Source organism: Histomonas meleagridis (genome assembly GCF_020186115.1).
Source record: "Histomonas meleagridis strain 2922-C6/04-10x chromosome Unknown contig_16, whole genome shotgun sequence".
In the NCBI taxonomy this organism is placed as follows: domain Eukaryota; phylum Parabasalia; order Tritrichomonadida; family Dientamoebidae; genus Histomonas; species Histomonas meleagridis.
In genome coordinates this window covers 595,969-614,102 of record NW_027150781.1, presented here as the reverse complement: position 1 = coordinate 614,102, position 18,134 = coordinate 595,969, and the positions used below count along the sequence as shown (strand labels likewise).

At 30.6% G+C, this 18,134-nt stretch overlaps 6 protein-coding genes across 6 annotated transcripts; 3 read left to right on the top strand and 3 right to left on the bottom strand.

The window, feature by feature from the left end:
- Nucleotides 1–1,378: 1,378 nt before the first annotated feature.
- Nucleotides 1,379–2,296, bottom strand: GO595_002038 (RNA-binding motif protein, X chromosome; the record flags this gene model as incomplete). Its single annotated transcript, XM_067914904.1, has 1 exon — nt 1,379–2,296. One exon carries the CDS (start codon nt 2,294–2,296, stop codon nt 1,379–1,381), a length of 918 nt encoding a protein of 305 aa, XP_067777724.1.
- Nucleotides 2,297–2,599: 303 nt separating this feature from the next.
- GO595_002037 (Poly(A)+ RNA export protein) lies at nt 2,600–3,727 on the bottom strand (the record flags this gene model as incomplete). Its single annotated transcript, XM_067914903.1, has 1 exon — nt 2,600–3,727. The coding sequence occupies one exon, from the start codon at nt 3,725–3,727 to the stop codon at nt 2,600–2,602; it is 1,128 nt and encodes a 375-aa protein (XP_067777723.1).
- Nucleotides 3,728–3,822: 95 nt separating this feature from the next.
- Nucleotides 3,823–4,056, bottom strand: GO595_002036 (polyubiquitin; the record flags this gene model as incomplete). The annotated part of the gene is made up of 1 exon (XM_067914901.1): nt 3,823–4,056. One exon carries the CDS (start codon nt 4,054–4,056, stop codon nt 3,823–3,825), a length of 234 nt encoding a protein of 77 aa, XP_067777722.1.
- Nucleotides 4,057–13,183: 9,127 nt separating this feature from the next.
- Nucleotides 13,184–13,627, top strand: GO595_002035 (Plectin/S10 domain containing protein; the record flags this gene model as incomplete). The annotated part of the gene is made up of 1 exon (XM_067914900.1): nt 13,184–13,627. One exon carries the CDS (start codon nt 13,184–13,186, stop codon nt 13,625–13,627), a length of 444 nt encoding a protein of 147 aa, XP_067777721.1.
- A 373-nt stretch (nt 13,628–14,000) lies between these two features.
- On the top strand, nt 14,001–15,740 carry GO595_002034 (acylamino-acid-releasing enzyme; the record flags this gene model as incomplete). The annotated part of the gene is made up of 1 exon (XM_067914899.1): nt 14,001–15,740. The coding sequence occupies one exon, from the start codon at nt 14,001–14,003 to the stop codon at nt 15,738–15,740; it is 1,740 nt and encodes a 579-aa protein (XP_067777720.1).
- Nucleotides 15,741–16,030: 290 nt separating this feature from the next.
- On the top strand, nt 16,031–17,341 carry GO595_002033 (sel1 repeat family protein; the record flags this gene model as incomplete). Its single annotated transcript, XM_067914898.1, has 1 exon — nt 16,031–17,341. The coding sequence occupies one exon, from the start codon at nt 16,031–16,033 to the stop codon at nt 17,339–17,341; it is 1,311 nt and encodes a 436-aa protein (XP_067777719.1).
- Between the last annotated feature and the right edge of the window lie 793 nt (nt 17,342–18,134).

Sequence of the window (18,134 nt, the reverse complement as noted above, 5' to 3'; positions counted from 1 at the left end):
TGACTGAATCAGGTAGAGTGATACTATCTAATGATTCACATTGAGCAAAGGCCAAATTCCCAATTGTTTCTACACTTTTCCCAAAAATAACTGTTGTTAAGCTATGGCATGAACGAAATGCTTGGTTTTCAATTTCTTTTACATTGTCTCCGATTGTTACTGTTTTAAGATTTGAACATAAATTAAATGCACTACTTCCAATAGAAGTAACTGAATTACCAATTTCAACATAGATCTATGAAATAATGAAGGCCAGCCAAAGAAAGTAGAACCTACACTCGTAATATAATCAAAAACAAGATATTTTGTATCAGCCTTATGATCATTCCTAGTTTTAAACTCAGCATTATTTGACACAGTAAGTGTATAAGTATCTGAGTTATATGCTTCAAGTGAATATGCAAAAAAGAAAGTTAAAAAAAGAGTTATATTTAATCTATTTTTTTGCAGTAACTTTATTGGATAATTTGGTGCTTTAATGAAAAGCAAAACGGTAACAAAAATAGATAACAAAACAAATTTTGCTTTATTGGAAAGTGTAAAAACTTTCGGGATCTTTGCGTGAAATTTGAATAAAAATCAGGAAAATGTGAATACCAATTTGGCGAATGTTTTGCATCAGTAACAATAGAATAGAATTGTGAATATGCATAATATTTTTGTAAAGTTTTATATGAAAATTTTCTTGAATCAAAGTAAAACAAATTATACTCATCACCAGATGTATATGAAATAGAGTCCATTAATGTTAAATAGTTGTGAAGAAAATCCATTGAAATCCATAAATTTTTTTTTGAATGACAAACACAATAACTATTGGTGAAGTGTGAGCGCTGAAAATAAAACCTATTAATTTTAATATCTGAAAAAAAAATTCGTCTAAATATCGATTTTTGGTGAATTCCAAATTTTGGTATCAATACCTTACATGGAACGTCCTTCATGTAGTGCATCAAAATCAGCATGAAACATAATTTCATTTACTTGTTTTAATGGGAGTGCAACAAAAAGTTTAGTTTTGTATTACAGTTATTCATTCAAATCCATAAATAATCCATTCAATTTATGTGCACATTCAATTGAATGAAGTAAATTACTTTATCACCTTTCAGAAAGAACTATAAATTTAACTTTTCCAGTTTGATTTTTTATCATCATTAGCAACAATAATATTTTAGGTTATTCACAGGTTTTTGAGAATGCCTTTTTTCATTTCCATTTTCTCTATAATCAAATGAAATTCTTTATTTCCTCGCCAGAGGATATTTTGAATAAAACGGTTTTTACAGTCAGTTTATTCTTGTTTCGGTTCCAAATCCGTTATTTTGCGGACAAAGTGACAGCTGCGAAAACAAAAAAATTATTGAAAAACAATTTTTTAAAATGGCATTGATGGGTAATGCGGCGTTTTTTGGAATTGATTCTGTGAATTTCCATATCCTTGCATCTGTTGATAAGTATTTTGCTGTTGTCCACCTATGTAAGGAGGCCTTTGGTAGTTCTGTCTTTGATACATAGAAGGCTCATTATTGAATTCATTGCTAATTTGATTCTTATTTACATAACCATTTCCTTGAGATTGATTTCCATATCCTCCATGCTCACTTTGGTATCCTCTGTTGTACTGATATTGATAACTATAGCTATTTTGTTGTGAAGAATACCCATAATTGTAATTGTCTTTTCGATACGCTGATTGAGGTTGATTTCTTTCCCACTGAGCAGGCTGTACTGGTGGTCCTTGTAACTGTTGGTTTTGATAAGGATAGTTTGGTATGTAACCGCGTTGTAGATTTTGGTTTTGCATTGGAATTTTGATTTCATCATCCTCGTCATCTTCAAAAATTGGAACTCCACCTGGAGGTTGTTGGCGTGACATGGGTGGTGGTATAAAAGAATTGTCATCTTGAAAATAATTATTTGGACCTTTCTGGAAAGTATTTGGATGATACTCATATTGATTCTGATTCTGCCAATGACTTTCACTAAGATTAACAAAGCGTCTGTTCGTTTCAAAGGATCGTTCTATCATTTCTTCACCTAATTTAGGATTATTGGAGAATGTGACTTCAATTTGCGCGCCATCAAAGCGACGTCCACTCATAACATTTATTGCTTTTTGTGCATCTTGCCAATCCTTGTATACGATGAAACAATATCCTTTTGATTCATTTCTCTCATTCACAATTAATTTGCATGCAATAATTTCACCAAAGTCTTTAAATACTTCGTATACATCATTTACTTTTGTTCTTAGTCGCATTCCTCTCACAATAACTTGATTTCTTTGCTCCATTTAATTGACAATTTTTTTTCCATTCAATTAATTTGACATTTTCTTCATATGAAGAATCAAATTGTTTTACTAGTAAAAATTCATTTTTCTTTAAAATCATTATATTGAATCTTCTTTTTCTTAATATACGCCTATGCAAATACCTAATTGTAAATCTTATATTATTTTCATTATTATTCGAAATATTTTCTATTGATTTTTTGGGTTTTTTCATCTTTAAAAATATAAAAATGTTAGAATAAATTTGTTATTAGAAATGTGGATTTTTATTTCCAAAAATAAGATAAAGTTATTATATAATTCTTATCTATAATCAGAAGGATTAAATTGTCTTATGTACAAATTTATTGGCGGCTTCTCTCTTCCTGCCATTTCATAGCCCAAAGACCAATCATAACCAGATGCGATTGCGATCACATTACCATTCGGGTGTACTGCGAGTTTTGTCAAAGGTATTTGTTGCGAGATTTGGAATGCTTTTGTTCTTTTTGTTTCCAAATTCACAAATGTTATAGTTCCATCACTTGAAGCAGAGACGGCGCATTTATGTCCTGGAACAAATGCAATACTATTCGATCCGAATGAAGCTTTCGAAGTTGCGTTTATATGCAAATTTATAATATCGTGATTTTCTGTTCCTTCGTTGTAGTCTGCTTGCCCAAAGACTGTTGACGCTATATAGGATGGTCGAGTTGTATTAGCGAGAATAGGCCCGCATGCGATCGATGTAAATTGATGTTTGAGCTGAGACTTGATTTCAACTTTGACGGTCTCGTTCTTTATATGCCCGTCGAGAGTGTAGCACCAGATGCAGTTTTCGCCATATTTGGTTCCAACAACAATGACATATTTATCAGAAACATCTAACGCAATGGGCTTGTAGTCAAGGTCAATTCGGTGGGAGCTTTCTTGAGCTAATGTAAATAATGAGCCGCCAAGATTTTGTGCATTGGTGCCAGCTGTGGTTATTTCAAGGGCGACAAAAACTTGGGCAGATTCATTCCATTTTAACCCTACAAATGGTCCACGACGTGGCTCGTTGGCGGGTTCGCCATAAACTTTTGTCGGATTAGGTGTGGCTGGGGCAAGATCTAAGCTATAGATTTCACCCATAGAGGTAGTAAAGTATAAAACATCATCTATTGGACGAAAGAGACACCTAATACACGCAATTTTTGTTCCTGTTCCCATGGTATAAGTACTGCTAGTGGTGGTTGACATATACCTTGAAAACTTGGATTTTGCTTGGCCATAATCTTCACTAAATTCAATAACATTTATGCTTCCATCCCATGAAGAGATTGCTAAATAACGATTGTTATAACTGAAGCTAAGGTCAGATATATCATCTTTTACATTGAATGCGTTTTCAACAGTATAATATCGTTGCTGTGTGCTTTTTGCTGCTGTGTGGGCGTATCTCGAACTCATATGGTGTCACTTTTTAATGTGAGCACTTTTTGCTGCTTTTTGGAAAAGAAAAATAACAAAAAGTTTTAAATTGGTTGTTTAGTTATTACTTTGGTTTAAAAGCCACCACGAAGACGAAGAACTAAGTGGAGTGTGGAATCCTTTTGGATGGAATAGTCTTGAAGCGTGTTACCATCTTCAAGTTGCTTACCAGCAAAAATTAAACGTTGCTGGTCTGGTGGAATACCTTCCTTGTCTTGGATCTTGGACTTGACATCTTCAATACGATCAGTTGGTTCGACTTCAAGTGTGATGTGCTTTCCTGTAAGGGTCTTAACGAAGATTTGCATCTAGAAAAATGAAGTGGATAATTATTTTGACAAATTCAACTAACATTCCTTCAATTCGTTGGTCAAATCAACTTTTTAAATAAAAGATTTGCAAATCGGTTTTATCATCAAAATTTGATGAACTTTTTCAAAATGAGTTCAAAATTTTATTGTTTGACCGGCAATTGGCAAAATATATTCAAGATTTTGTTTTTGTTTCCTTTCGTTTTGTATTTAATTTCGAAAAATCCTTTATGATAAATTACTGCTTAGAAGATAAAAATCCCACTTATTTTCATATAAGATATATAGAATTTTAATATTATAATAATCAAAATCAAATTAAAACCAAAGAAAAGTTATTATTTAAATTATATATATTATAATGAAAACTGAAAGTTCATCTGGCCGAGTGGTCCAAGGCGCTAGTTTAAGGCACTAGTCCGAGAGGGCGTGGGTTCGAACCCCACGGTGAACATTTTTTTATTATTTTCTGAATAATGTGGTTAAAAGATGAAAAATCAAAAAAATATCTTAATCTAGAAACAATTTTCGCCTTTTTGATAAAATTTCGAATTCATAGAATGGTGAAAAAACATAATCTTTCAAGAGGAATTTTTTTCTAAGGTGTTTCAGCTTCAATATCTAAGTAAAGTTTAGAATTATAAAAAATCCTTATAACAGGTCTGTAAGTTAGAAATAATGAACAGAGCTGTTTCTAAGATAAAAAATTTTTTCTGCAAGAATTTCCCATGCGTTAGGTTAGAAAACATTAATTTTCAAGAAAAGGGAAACAATGGATTTATTGATCAATTCTTTTTTACAAACAATATATTATCTATTCTTGGATTTCCAATTTCTATAGAAAAAATTAGCTTTGCTCGTGGAGTCGAAATAACAATGAAAAATGAAATAGAAATCAATATCGATGAATTATCAATATCTGCAAATATTGAAGATGAACCAGCAAAAGAAATTAAACAATATGATGACAGTACACAGATCAAGTTAAATATTAAAAAAATTACTTTTAATATATCGAAAAGAAATAAATCAATTTTTTTCTTAGAAGCAATTAACTCCACCATTGAAAAAAGAAAAAACAACGAATTTAAGTTTAATTTCCCCAACTGTCTTATGAAATTACTTAATTACGAGTTATTAAATAATTTTGATATTCAATTTGAATTAAAAAAATCCAATGATCAATCCGCTTATGAACTTACGTTTAAAAAAGAAGTACTTTTCATCAAACTCCCATTTGATAATTTCTGCCTTTTTGATTCCAACCTGTTCAACAAATTCTTTTATCACATTCAAATCAAAAAATTAACCATTGAATTTAGCAGCGGTTTTGTTGTTGAATTTTCGGATTTTTCTCTCAACGGAAAAATCCCAAATATTTCTGTTCTATGCACTCAAGCTCTTTTCACATTATCATCCTTTAAGTTTATTCTAGAAAATGTTCAAATAAATAACAAACAAATAACAATTGATGACATTTTATTAATGCAAAACAATTTCAACGTTCAAATTAAGAAAAATGAAGAAACCACTTTTTTAAATGCGACCTTAAACTTAAAAAAGCATTCACATACGTTACATTTTTGTAATTTCATCATTTCACTCCCAATAAATCATTTTATTGAAATTGTTAATATTTTTCGATATAATAATTTTGTTAAAATATTAAGTGAAAGAAACACATTTTCGATTGATATCCCATCCACAACAATAAAATTTGTATATCCGGATGGGAAAATATTAAATATTGAGACAACGATTAGTTATGTCTCTAATCTTAATTATATGCAATTAAATATTAGTAACACAAACGTGTATTATCAAAAAGAATTTTATATAATAAAAAATTACGTTTTTCAATATATTTCTTATATGAAAAAATCAGATCGAATTATAGCCATTACAATTCCAAATCAAATTATAACATTAAGTATAAATGAGATTTCGAATTTTATTGATTTCATTTCTCTAATTAAAGAATTATATTTTATATTTCCACCAACAAAAGATGCAAACATTGAAATTATTATTCAAAACTTTCATGTTTATTTTAATCAAGAAACTAATGATAAGAAGAAACGAAATGATTTTCTTCATTTTGAAATTAATTTACAGCCAATTAAAGGAAATATACGAAATAACGAAGTATTAGTTTCGATATTTTCAACATTTTCTCTTCGGATGTATCGATTCATAACATCATTTTGGGATTATATAATTGAGCCGAATAACATTAATGTGATTTTTAATTTTTCTAATGAAAAAAGAGAAATTACAATTAACTTTAATGAAAATATTCAAGTTAATATAACACCAACATTTATAAATCGACTTTTAAATGGATTAAATAATAATAACAATTCAAAAGTATATATCAAAAATGAACTTCAATACCCAATGAATATAACGACTTCTACAAATACATTTACATTAAATAATCAAGAAATAACTTCTTTTGATTCTTCTTTTTTAGTAATTAATACAATGAATAAAGAACCTTTTATTATTGATACTTCACAAATTTCTTCTTCTTTGTTTATTAATAAAGATATTTTAGCAGTTTTTTCCATTAAAGATAATTCTAAATTTATAAGTTTTGTTTCTTATTATGTTTTTGAAAACTTATTAAATGTTGATGTTTTCTTATATGAAAATGATAATATTAATAATTTAATGACAATAAAACCTAATGAAAAGATTTCATTTTCATCTGATTTAAATTTAAATCAAAAATATTTTATGACAATAAAGAAAATTACTAACAATAAAAATATGATTTTATTTGATTTTAATGAAATAATAAATTCTTCATTCGAATATTTAATTAATGATTATAGTTGTTTAATTAAATGTATAAAAAACACAAATCTAAAAAATAAAACCTTTCAATTAAAATCACGTTATTCAATAATTAATGAATTACCATTTTCTATAAAAATTTTCTTTTCTCATTCTAAATCAGTGTTTTCACAAGTACTTAAATCGGGAGAGAAAATTAATCCTTTATTGCCTTTTAATCGAAATGAGAAATTCGAATTCCAAATGTTTATTAAAAATAAATTTTCGGAATTAATTTGTTTTTATTTAGATACAACGACAAAACAAAAAGAAATTCCGATTATATTTAAGACAACGCATTTCATTTTAATGATAGACAATATAAAAAATGTTGAATTCCAAATACATATTTATGTACCATATATTTTTATTAATAATACATCATCAACATTACAAATATCTGCTTCATATCATGCAGAACAATATTTATTTTCGAATGAATTGAATAGTAATAATGAATTACCATTTTTTAATTTCGAAAATAAAGCAGCTTTTTTAATCGGAAATAAATCATTACCAAAAATATCAGTCAATGAATTAACAATTCGTGATAATATACCAAATATTAATGAAACAAATGATATATTATTATTGTTTATTCAAAATCATTCATTATTTTATTCGATGAAATTCACAGAACAAAAATATTTTACGTCAACTTCCATTATAAATTTATATGATTCAGTAATCGTTCATAATAAAAGTAATTATATAATTAATGCTATGCTTAGCACTGATATAACATTTACAATATTAAAGAATAATATAACACCACTTCCAGTCTCAAACATTAATAATTGTTATTCGATATCTATCAATGGTTATAATACAATAGAATATATTTATTTTAAATACGTAACAAATACTGTTTTAAGATTTGTCAACAAAATTAATAATAAAGAAATTTATTTACATTTAAATATAATAGAAAATGAAATAGGACAAATGTTAGTTACATTTGAAAACGCAAATTTAAATAATTCTCCTTATTTAATAACAAATTGTTCTAATCTAAAAGTTTGTGCACAACAAAAATATTCGTTAATACCAATATTAATTCGGCCTCGATCAACACATATATTTGGGTTTGATGAACCATTTTCAGATGAAAAAATTATTTTAACAATTGAAGGTAAATCAATTGTAACCAATTTTTCGGATAAGTTAATAAATTCTCAATTTCCGTATCGAATCTCAAATAAATTACATTATATTTCTACAAAAACACTTTCCACTGGTCAACGCGTAATTATAATTGATGATAAAGAAGAAATATCTAAATATAACATAAATATTAATTTCCCTTTTATTACATTATCATTAATATCGAATTCATTTCATCAGTTTCTAAATGTTTATTTAGAAAAAAGTATTTTATCAATGAAAACAAATAAATTAATTGATTTGGAATTTTCCATCTCTCGAATTCAAATCGATGAATATCCTTTAGATGCAACAAATGATAATGTTTTTATGATCGGTTGTCATGAGAACCCTTCGATAAATTGGTTAAAAGTTTCTGCCGAACTTACGAATTTATCAATTAATCACATTGTATCATTACGAACTTTAATTCAACGAATCGAATTACAATTAAAATCAAATGTTTTAAATGAAATTTCCAGATTTTTAAAGTATTCTGGTTTAAATCAATATCGATTTCATCAAATTATTAATAAATTCGGAAATATTCATTCACAAAGAATTGATGTTTCACCTTTAATCGTTTCTATTTCAGCTAATAAAGATGATAAGAAAATATTTAAGAAAATTCCTCAGCAACAAACATTTTTGCAAGTTAAAACACCAATGTTAATTACTGAAAATGTTTCAGGTCCAATTTTGGAACTGTTAATTATTTTTGAAGATTTGTTTAAGAAAACAACTTCAACACTTTTATCTGAAATAAATAATCAAGAAGATAAAAGTCAAAATGTTTCATTCTTGGCATCATTCATTCCTTCTTTTATACTAAAGAATATTGAACCACTTGAATTAATTGAAGAATTTCATCAAATCGAAATCGAAAATAAATCGCTAAAAGTATTTGATTCATCACAAGAAAATCAAAACATTAAAACTAGAATAGTAATGAAGACTGAATGGAAGCCTACGTTTATATTATCAGAAAATGAATTTGAAATAATGTCGGATTTATGGAAAAACAAAAAAGCAAAAAGATTCAAACGACCAATTTTTGCTAACAGAATTGAATGGTTTAATCAAAAAGTGACGAGCAAGATTTTCGAATGCTTGAAAATTAATATAATTAAGTCTATAAAATTAATCCAAAAATTAAAGGAGCCAATGTCTTATATGCTGATGACGGAATCTTGGTGCTACTTTGTAAATGAAGAAAAGTTAGAATTGATTGATTCATTCGAACTTTCAAAAATTAAGGAAATTTCACTTACACAAGCAAGTGTCATTGTTAATTTTCTGAAAGAAGCCAATCATTCGAAGAAACCAATGGAAATAATTTTTGAATCTCATGATGATTTGCTTTTTACTTATAATATTATGAGATCAGTGAAAGCTAACTCAACACTTGAAAATAAACATGTTATTGATTAATTTCTTCTATGTTTTTAACATATAAAAAAATATCATCATAATTACTATCCCAACAAAAATTTCCATCAACCAAATTTTTTGAGTTAAATCAAGGTATACAATAAAGCTATTGATCAAAATTGAATTAATTATGAAATTAGTATGTATCATATGAAATTTTTTTATATGATTTTATGCTCATATTTACCGACAAAATCGACAATGCTAAGGACACAAGAAATTAACCAATAATTTCAGGTTTCTTTTTTTATGATAACGAGGCGCCCCATTTTTTGTTTACGATAGTCTGCGATAGCAAATCATCGGCTTTAAACTGGGTGGAAACTGTCAAATTGACAGTTCTGAATTCAATTTTGAGAGAGAGATAGGTTTGTGTATATTTTTTTTCTCACAAAATAAATGAGTGCACAGCAGAACCGAATACAGAATTCGACAGAAGAACATCAAAGCGAAGGGAGGAATTATGTTGTTGTTGCAACAAACTTAAATAAAATAATGCGACATAAAAAAAAGGCAAATCGTAAAGTTGTAGTATTACCAGAATTTTACCAAAAAAAAGGACAACAAGGTGAACAAGAGAAGCCACAGGCCTCAGAAGAAGATGACATCCCTACATTTTTCGATATTATTAGGAGAGGAAACATCCCATCAATCCGGTTCCAGAATGGGCATGTGTTGTTGGTATAAGATCGTATGATTTTTATAGGTTCATAAAGATTTTTTTGTACCTTATTTTCGTTTTCGTGAGGTTGCACCGCAGTGTTATTCAATTATCATCTCACAGAATATTTGAGTACGATATGCTGGCAAATGACAAAACTCTACTGTCAAATGCCGATGACTCTTTGAGGAGTTCATCGTCATTTGCCACCTCATGCTCTCAAAAAGTGAATAATAAATCGCGAAGAAAAGTCAACAAGATCGGGTGGGTTAAAAAAACAGTTAACCGTTATCATCGGCATTTTTGGTGAGACATTTTGTCTATTCAGGGACTATAAAGACATTTTTCTTTGCATACAGAAGCACATGGAAAAGACATACTTCGATAAGACATTTATCTTCGAGAAAACTTATTTTGAACCTGTAAATAATTTGACTAGGTGAGTACGAAGTTATCGTAATCGGCCGTTTAAATTACAGCAAAGGAAAAACATCGCTTCGAATGAACCACCCGCACTTGGTGCGTGGGAGATCAAAATCACTCGGTGCACAAGTAATAACTATTGCATATAAAATAAAATGGGAAATTATTGATACTTCTTGTGTTGGAAGTTATTTAAAAATTCAATTACCTGCATCAATTTCAAATAAAATTCGTCCACTTCGAATACAGATTACACAAGAAAATGATGAAGAAGTGGCGACAGTTCAATTTAATATCGAAGATAATACAATCGAATCACTTCTTCGTCAAAATTTTGTTCATCAAGTTTTCTTCCCATTCGAACCAATCACAAAAAACACAAGATCAAGAACCACAAATACGCGCAGAGTTGCAAAAAAGCCAAGTGAAACATTTCTTCCGGAATATTTCCAAGTTGATGCAAAAGCTCTTCTCTTACCCAATCCAAAAGATGTTGTTGCAACATGTGCTCCAACTGGGTACAAATCATTTACTCTTATCATTCATGTTGATCGGCCTATTCTTAATGTTGTTAATTTGTGCAAATTTTCTCCTGTATTTCTTCATATAAAATCCATTAATAACATGCCTAATTCCCCATATACTCAAGAAGAACTTGAAAAGAAATGTGCTCCTGTTTTTTTCAAGTGTATAATTCGTGAATCAGAATATATAACCTGTCCACAAAAGCATGCTGAATCAATTAGTATCGATACTTATATAGTTCTTTTCCCTCGAATTCAATCGGAAGTAATTTTTGAAATTCATGATCGAGATCGATCACTTCCTTCACTTACGAATTCCATTGGCACAGGCCTTATTTATCCATACCAACCACCCAAAAAAGAGGCTGGATATCTTGATATTGATTCATTTCGCTTTACTGAATCAAAATCACCATATGGATTTTCAAATTTTTACTTACTTCCTGCGCGCAAAACGCAAGTTTTTTTCCAGCCATCTCGTGAAATAACTGGTTTTGGCCAGGGTAACTTTTGTGAATCCCAAACACATCTTAAGATCGAAGTGTTTGACCCATCATTTGAAATGAAATCACCAACCGTCGAAAAACCACTTTTTGAGATCACCAAATTACCATCGCCAAAAATTCGACCTAAAACACCAATAAGCAAAAAAGAAATTGATGAACATATTTCGGAGAATAATACCACATTATTTTATCGATGGATTTTTACCTGTAAAACAGATGAAAAAGGAATTAATGATTCTGAACAACTTATTGATGCAATTTATAAATATCATTCACAAATCTTTAGTGAACCCAACAAAAAAATTCTTGAAACTTATACATATAAAACAGCATTAAAGAAATCATTTGATATTATCACAGGATTTGTATTTGAAACAGAAGATAAAAAACTTATAATACTTGAAACACGTGCAACATCACCAAATATTGCAACAGAAGTAATATGCAAAGTATTATTAAACTTAGAAGAACCAAAACATATAATAGTGAATGAAGATATAAAATATCCATTTCCACGTATATATAATACATTTGATACATTAATTAAAAAAATTGAATGTCCAATTACAATTAATTCATTAATTAACTTTAAAGAAATATATTTCCATAAATCGCCAAATTCTGTTTTATTTACAATAGTGCAAAAATTAAATTATATTTTGAACTGTAAGAAAATTAATAGTTTCGATGTTATAAATGAATTTTTCCCAACAACAAATGAACTTCTTCAACTTTTATCAAGAGCTTTAGCTTTAAGTAATAAAAGAAATGTTATGAAAATGTCGAATTTAAATTACAAGTTACCATTACAAAATGTTGTTATGGAAAAGCAATCGAATTCTGCACGTGTAAATAATATAAATAAAATGAATTCTGTGGATAAAAATAATAAAAAAATTAATAAAAATAAAAAATTGTTAAATAATAATAATAAAAAAGTAAAATTTGAACCTTTCGGCAATAAAAAAGTTGTGAAAAAGAATTTCCATCATGATAAAATAGGAGATATCGATAATGGCGAAGTGGAAATTTGGCTCGTAAATGACCCAAAGCCTTTGTTCGAAAAGGGTTTCGAAGTGGAAACTATGGAACTGTGTAGTGACAGAAGGTTCTTGTCACCAAGAAAAGAAAAGAAAAATATGAAATAAAATTTGTTTGTAATAAATATTTTTTGAGTTATTAATGACTTTACATATATGTTTCACAGTTTGCTTTCTAATAATAAAAACTTTTGTCTAGACATCTCTAGAGTTGTGAAAGTCATCGAAGGATTCATTCAAAGAAAGGTATTTTATAAAATATTATATATTTAATTTTCAGATGGAAGCAATCTTTTATTCTCCATTTTGTTATTTATTAAAGAGTAGTATAAAATATTGTAGTGGGATGTTTTCAAAGAAATCAGAAAGAAAGATTTCATATAATTTTTTCTTTTTTCGCGAAATTTTAAATACAAATAAGAATAAATATATTTTTGATAGAAGAGATACATCTATTTTAATTATGCAAACAGGATCACAATGTCTTTATTGTTTCAGGGCATACGTTTATTTACGATAACCGTAATCTGTAACGGTTATGGTCGACCTTTTGTAAAGATGTTCATCCCAGCTGACATCCGCAGGAAAATCCTCCGCTACTTCTTCGAAAACGGTGTTATTGTTGTTTCAGCCAATAATGCAGGAATCCACGAAGAACTTGAAGTTCTTAACATTTATGTTTTCCAACTTGGTCGTTCATTTGTCAACAAGGGATTCGCCAAAAAGCAATATGCATGGACCCACGCTTACTATACCTTAAATGACAAAGGTATTGAATATCTCCGTCGCTACTTTGGTCTCCCACCACAAGCTGCTCCATTAACACTTGCACCACGCAAGGCTGACTTCCTTAGAGCTGAACGCCCAGCTGCACGCGGTGGCCGTGGACCACGTGGTAACTTCAGCCGCCCAGGACGTGGCAATTTCCGTAACCGCAGATCAGAAGACAAGAAGGAAGAAGCCCCAGCTGAAACACCAGCTGAAGCTACTCCATCTGAGTAAACTACTTTGCAACCTTTTAATTTCTTCACTAAGCTTTGGATAAGATGACAATTTTTATTTTATTGAATTTTATTTTCATTTTTATTTCTTCTGAATTTTGCCTTTCTTCATGAATCCAAAAGATGCTTTTGCTCTAATTGATTCAATTCCATTTGCTAAAAGCGGCCGTTTTATTAATGATAATGTTGTTGAAATGAATTTTAGCCAAGTTAACAATCAATTAGGTCGAAATGAAAGTCTAAAATCGTTTTATTATCTCGAATCAGATGCAAAAATTCCTTTCATGGTACATACAGATAGTGAAAAGCTTATAGGTTATTCGAAAAATGGAGAATATAAAGCTGTTATTCGTTCAATCCCATTCAATAATAAAATGCCTGTTGATACACCCAAGGCAAAAAAGGACACTGTTAATTTCCTTGAAGTTTATCGCAATGACATGCTTTTAAACTCTGTTTTATTAAATGATGAAGTTGGTGATTTTACCACAATTTATGTTACTTCTGGTCTTGTGTTCTCACCAGATTATGAACACATTGCTTGGATAGCTTCACCAGCACAAAAATTTGAGAAAAAGTCCAAGTTAGGATATACTGTTCAAATGTATCATGAAAAAGATTTTGGTGAAGATCTTGATGGCATCTACAACACTTCTCTCATTGTTTATTCCCTTAAAACCAATGAAATTAAATCATATGGTTCACCTCAAAATCATAGCATATGTAATTTCACATTTGCTTCATCCAACATCATTGTTTGCAATGCCATTGAAATGAACACCGAAAGGCTTATTGGTATTCGTTCATGTAATAATCGACCTTTTCATTTATTTGCCATCAACATTTCTAATACTGATTTTAAGCTACTTTCCAATGACCGCCATTTATATCCTCGTGCATATCAACTTAACGATCGCGAATCCCTTGTTTTTACTGGAATTTTTCCAAAAGACTTCCACGGACATAACGCGCCCGTTTATCCGAGCACTTTTGTTCTTGATCTTCAAACACTTGAAATTCGTGCAACAAACACATCCAAAGAAGAAATCACAATGCATTCCATTATTGAATCACCATTCAAAGACAAAGATCATCTTCTTTTAACCGAATCGCGCCGTACACGTTTAATTCCAATAATCCTTAATCTCAAAGATTTTCGCAAAACTTCTTTAATTGAGCCGAAAGAATATTCCTCGATCACATTACAAAGTTTTCGTAATGACAATTATCTTTTAATTCATTCCACTCCTATAGATACTCCACGATTTGTGCTATACAACGAAAATACATTTAAATTTATCTCTAATTCAACACATTTCGATAATTGCGAAGTTAAAATAATCGAACGAGACACATCTAATGATTGTATCCTTTTAGTTAATACGTTAAACGAGCGAAAGAAATTTGTAGTTGTTCCACACGGAGGACCGCATGGAAACTTCACCACAAATTTCATGCGAAGTTATATTTTCTTTTGTTTATGTGGTTATTCAGTCGGACTTGTTAATTATCGAGGTTCCACAGGTTATTCATTTGAATCTCTTTCATCATTAATTGGACAATGCAGTAAAATTGATGTTGAAGATGTTTGCGAGAACATTTCTTATATAAAGAACAACTTTAACATCGAAAAAATCGGAGTTTGGGGTATATCACATGGCGGATTCCTTTCCACTTCAATTGTAGGACAACATCCCGATGTAGTCGACTTCGCTGCTGCTGGTGGACCTGTAACGAATTGGATATCTTCGTATTACACAACGGATATACCGGACTGGTGCTTGGCGGAGATAAATTGCGAGAACGCAAACGATGAAGGTGACGTCGATATGAATAACGAAATATTAAATAAACTATGGGATGTAAGCCCAGTGAGATTTGCCGATAAAGTATCGAAACCAGTGCTGTTGTTCCACGGTAAAGACGACCGAAGAGTTTGCTACAGGCAATCTTTGGATTACTATTACGCATTAAAGAGACATGGGAAATTGGTGAAGTTGTTGATTTATGCTAATAATAATCATAGCTTTCATGGTACAGACGCTTTCGATGACGTGCTTTGTTCTTCTGTCGATTTCTTTAATGATCCAAAGGGATATGTATTGGATAATTAAACAATTTTTGGATTTTGAAAAACTTTTTTCATTCTTTAACCGTTGGAACAATTAAACAAACATTGTCAATTTGGGTGAAATTTGGAATATTTTAAGTAAATAATTGATCTTTTTTTATTTTTATTAATGATATTATGTTTGTATTAGAAAATAGTTGTTATAGATGTTACTAATACTTTATTTGATAAGGAACTGATGGAGAATTTGCACATTTTAATTTTGTATTATGAACTTTTTGTATGTGTAACCGTTATCACCGATATCTCTATCGTCGTAAAAGCAAATTTTTCATGACGAAAACCTTGGATTATTTACGTGCATTGGCTGCTACTGGTGAGCCCAAAGCAGAATATGACTTTGCTAAAGCAGCTGAAAAAGAATGCAATTTCAAAGAAGCTCTTAAATATTATATGCAAGCAGCTTCAAAAGGATTTGATAAAGCCCAAATGCATCTTGCATTTATGCTTAAAAATGGTCGTGGTTGTGCACCCAATATTAAAGAAGCTACTAAATACATGAAATATGCTGCAGATCAAGGAAATGCAAAAGCACAATATCATTATGGGCGTATGATTTACTACAACATGGTACCTCCTCGTAATCTTGAAGATGCTGTTGCTTATTTTGGTGCATCTGCAAATCAAAGTTATCCTGATTCTCAATATCAAATAGGTTTAATGCTTGGTCGTGGTGAAGGTATTTCCCAAGATATTGATCAATCAGCAGGTTATCTCAATGCAGCAGCCGAGTCCAATGTTGAAGCCCAGTATGAAATCGGAAAACTTCTACTTAAACATAGTGAACTTGGGGCAGATCCATTACCATATTTACAAAACGCAGCCAACGAAGGTCATCCGAAAGCCATGTATTTATACGGATCCTTAATCAAAAATTATGATCCTTCCACTGCAGAGCAAATGCTTAAAGGTTCTGCCGAACAAAACTATCTCCGAGCCCAACTCGAGTATGGTAAACTCTTATTAAATTCTGGCAAGAAATCCAGCGCTCGACCATTTATTGCATCAGCTGCCACACGCGGAAACGCAGAAGCCAAGCAAATATTATCGACGCTGCCACCGGACGATGAACATGACCTCACGATGTCCAACATAATCATCCCAGGAAGCGACGAAAGCAAACTGATGATGTCCGACATAATCATTCCAGGAACTGCAGACGATCTCACGATGCCTGAGATTGTTGTTCCGGGCGTTGGCCCTCTGCAACCGAACAATGACTATGACAACACTGATGAAGAAGAAAATGAAAACGATTTAACGATGTCGAACGTCGTTGTTCCAGGCAACGAGAACGAGAACGACTTGACAATGCCGGACATAGTCGTCCCGGGCGTGAAGAGCAACTACGCGATCGAGGGCGAAGAGAAGATCACAAAGGACCTGCAGGAGAACCCGATATTCCTGAAGTCGCAGGCGGAGGAAGGGGACGTCGACGCGCAGCTGAAGTACGGAAGGATGCTGCTGATGGGCGAAGGAGTCGTCGCTGATATGGAGGCAGCAGCGAAGTACTTGAAGATGGCTGCAGACCAGGGAAACGAGGCAGCAAAGCAGCTATACGACACAGTAAAAAGTTTGATCTGAACTGAAATTTGCGTGCGTTTGTTGTCGATTTGGAATTTATGTTATCGATGCACATTTGGAATGTATCTGATGACGAACAGCGCGAACAGAATGTTTTGGAGATTTTGTTTTTGGAAATTCTAAGTTTACATTTTATTATTTCCCATACATTGGCAGGAATCTATATATGGATCAAAGTATATCAGTAGTTTTTTTTAATATTAACAAATTAACTAATTTTTTCAATTCCAATTTTTTTCTATTATACTCTTATCTTTTTTACATTTTTATACCTATATCTCTTTGAGTTTATTTTAAAGACTTTAAAATACTTATTGGTTGCGGAGCAAAGCAAACAGCGAGAAGCGCTTCTCGTTATTATATTAATATGACTTTTTCGAACCCGGAGTCTCCTCCTTAATTGAAAAATCAACTTAGCATGAAAATTTATAAATAAAAAATTAGTAAGTGCCGATTTTTACAGAGGTTGGATTGAAAAGGAAATTGACACATAATAAAAATATAATATTTAAAATATACACATAAGCATGGATATTTTTATTTTGCATGAAAAAAATGGTTGAGAGGAATTAAAGAGTCAAATCATTGCTTTTCAAAAAGCTAAATATTCATGCAGAGTCATTTTCGGGATATTTCTATTTTATATTCAACTTATATCTAATCGTGCTACACCCCCCAATGAATATGCTTGGGATGATTTGTTCACATTTATATCCTTTCAATCACTTTCGTTATTTTCAATCTAGCATTTATGTAAAAAAATATTTAAGTACATTTCTAATAGAACATCAGA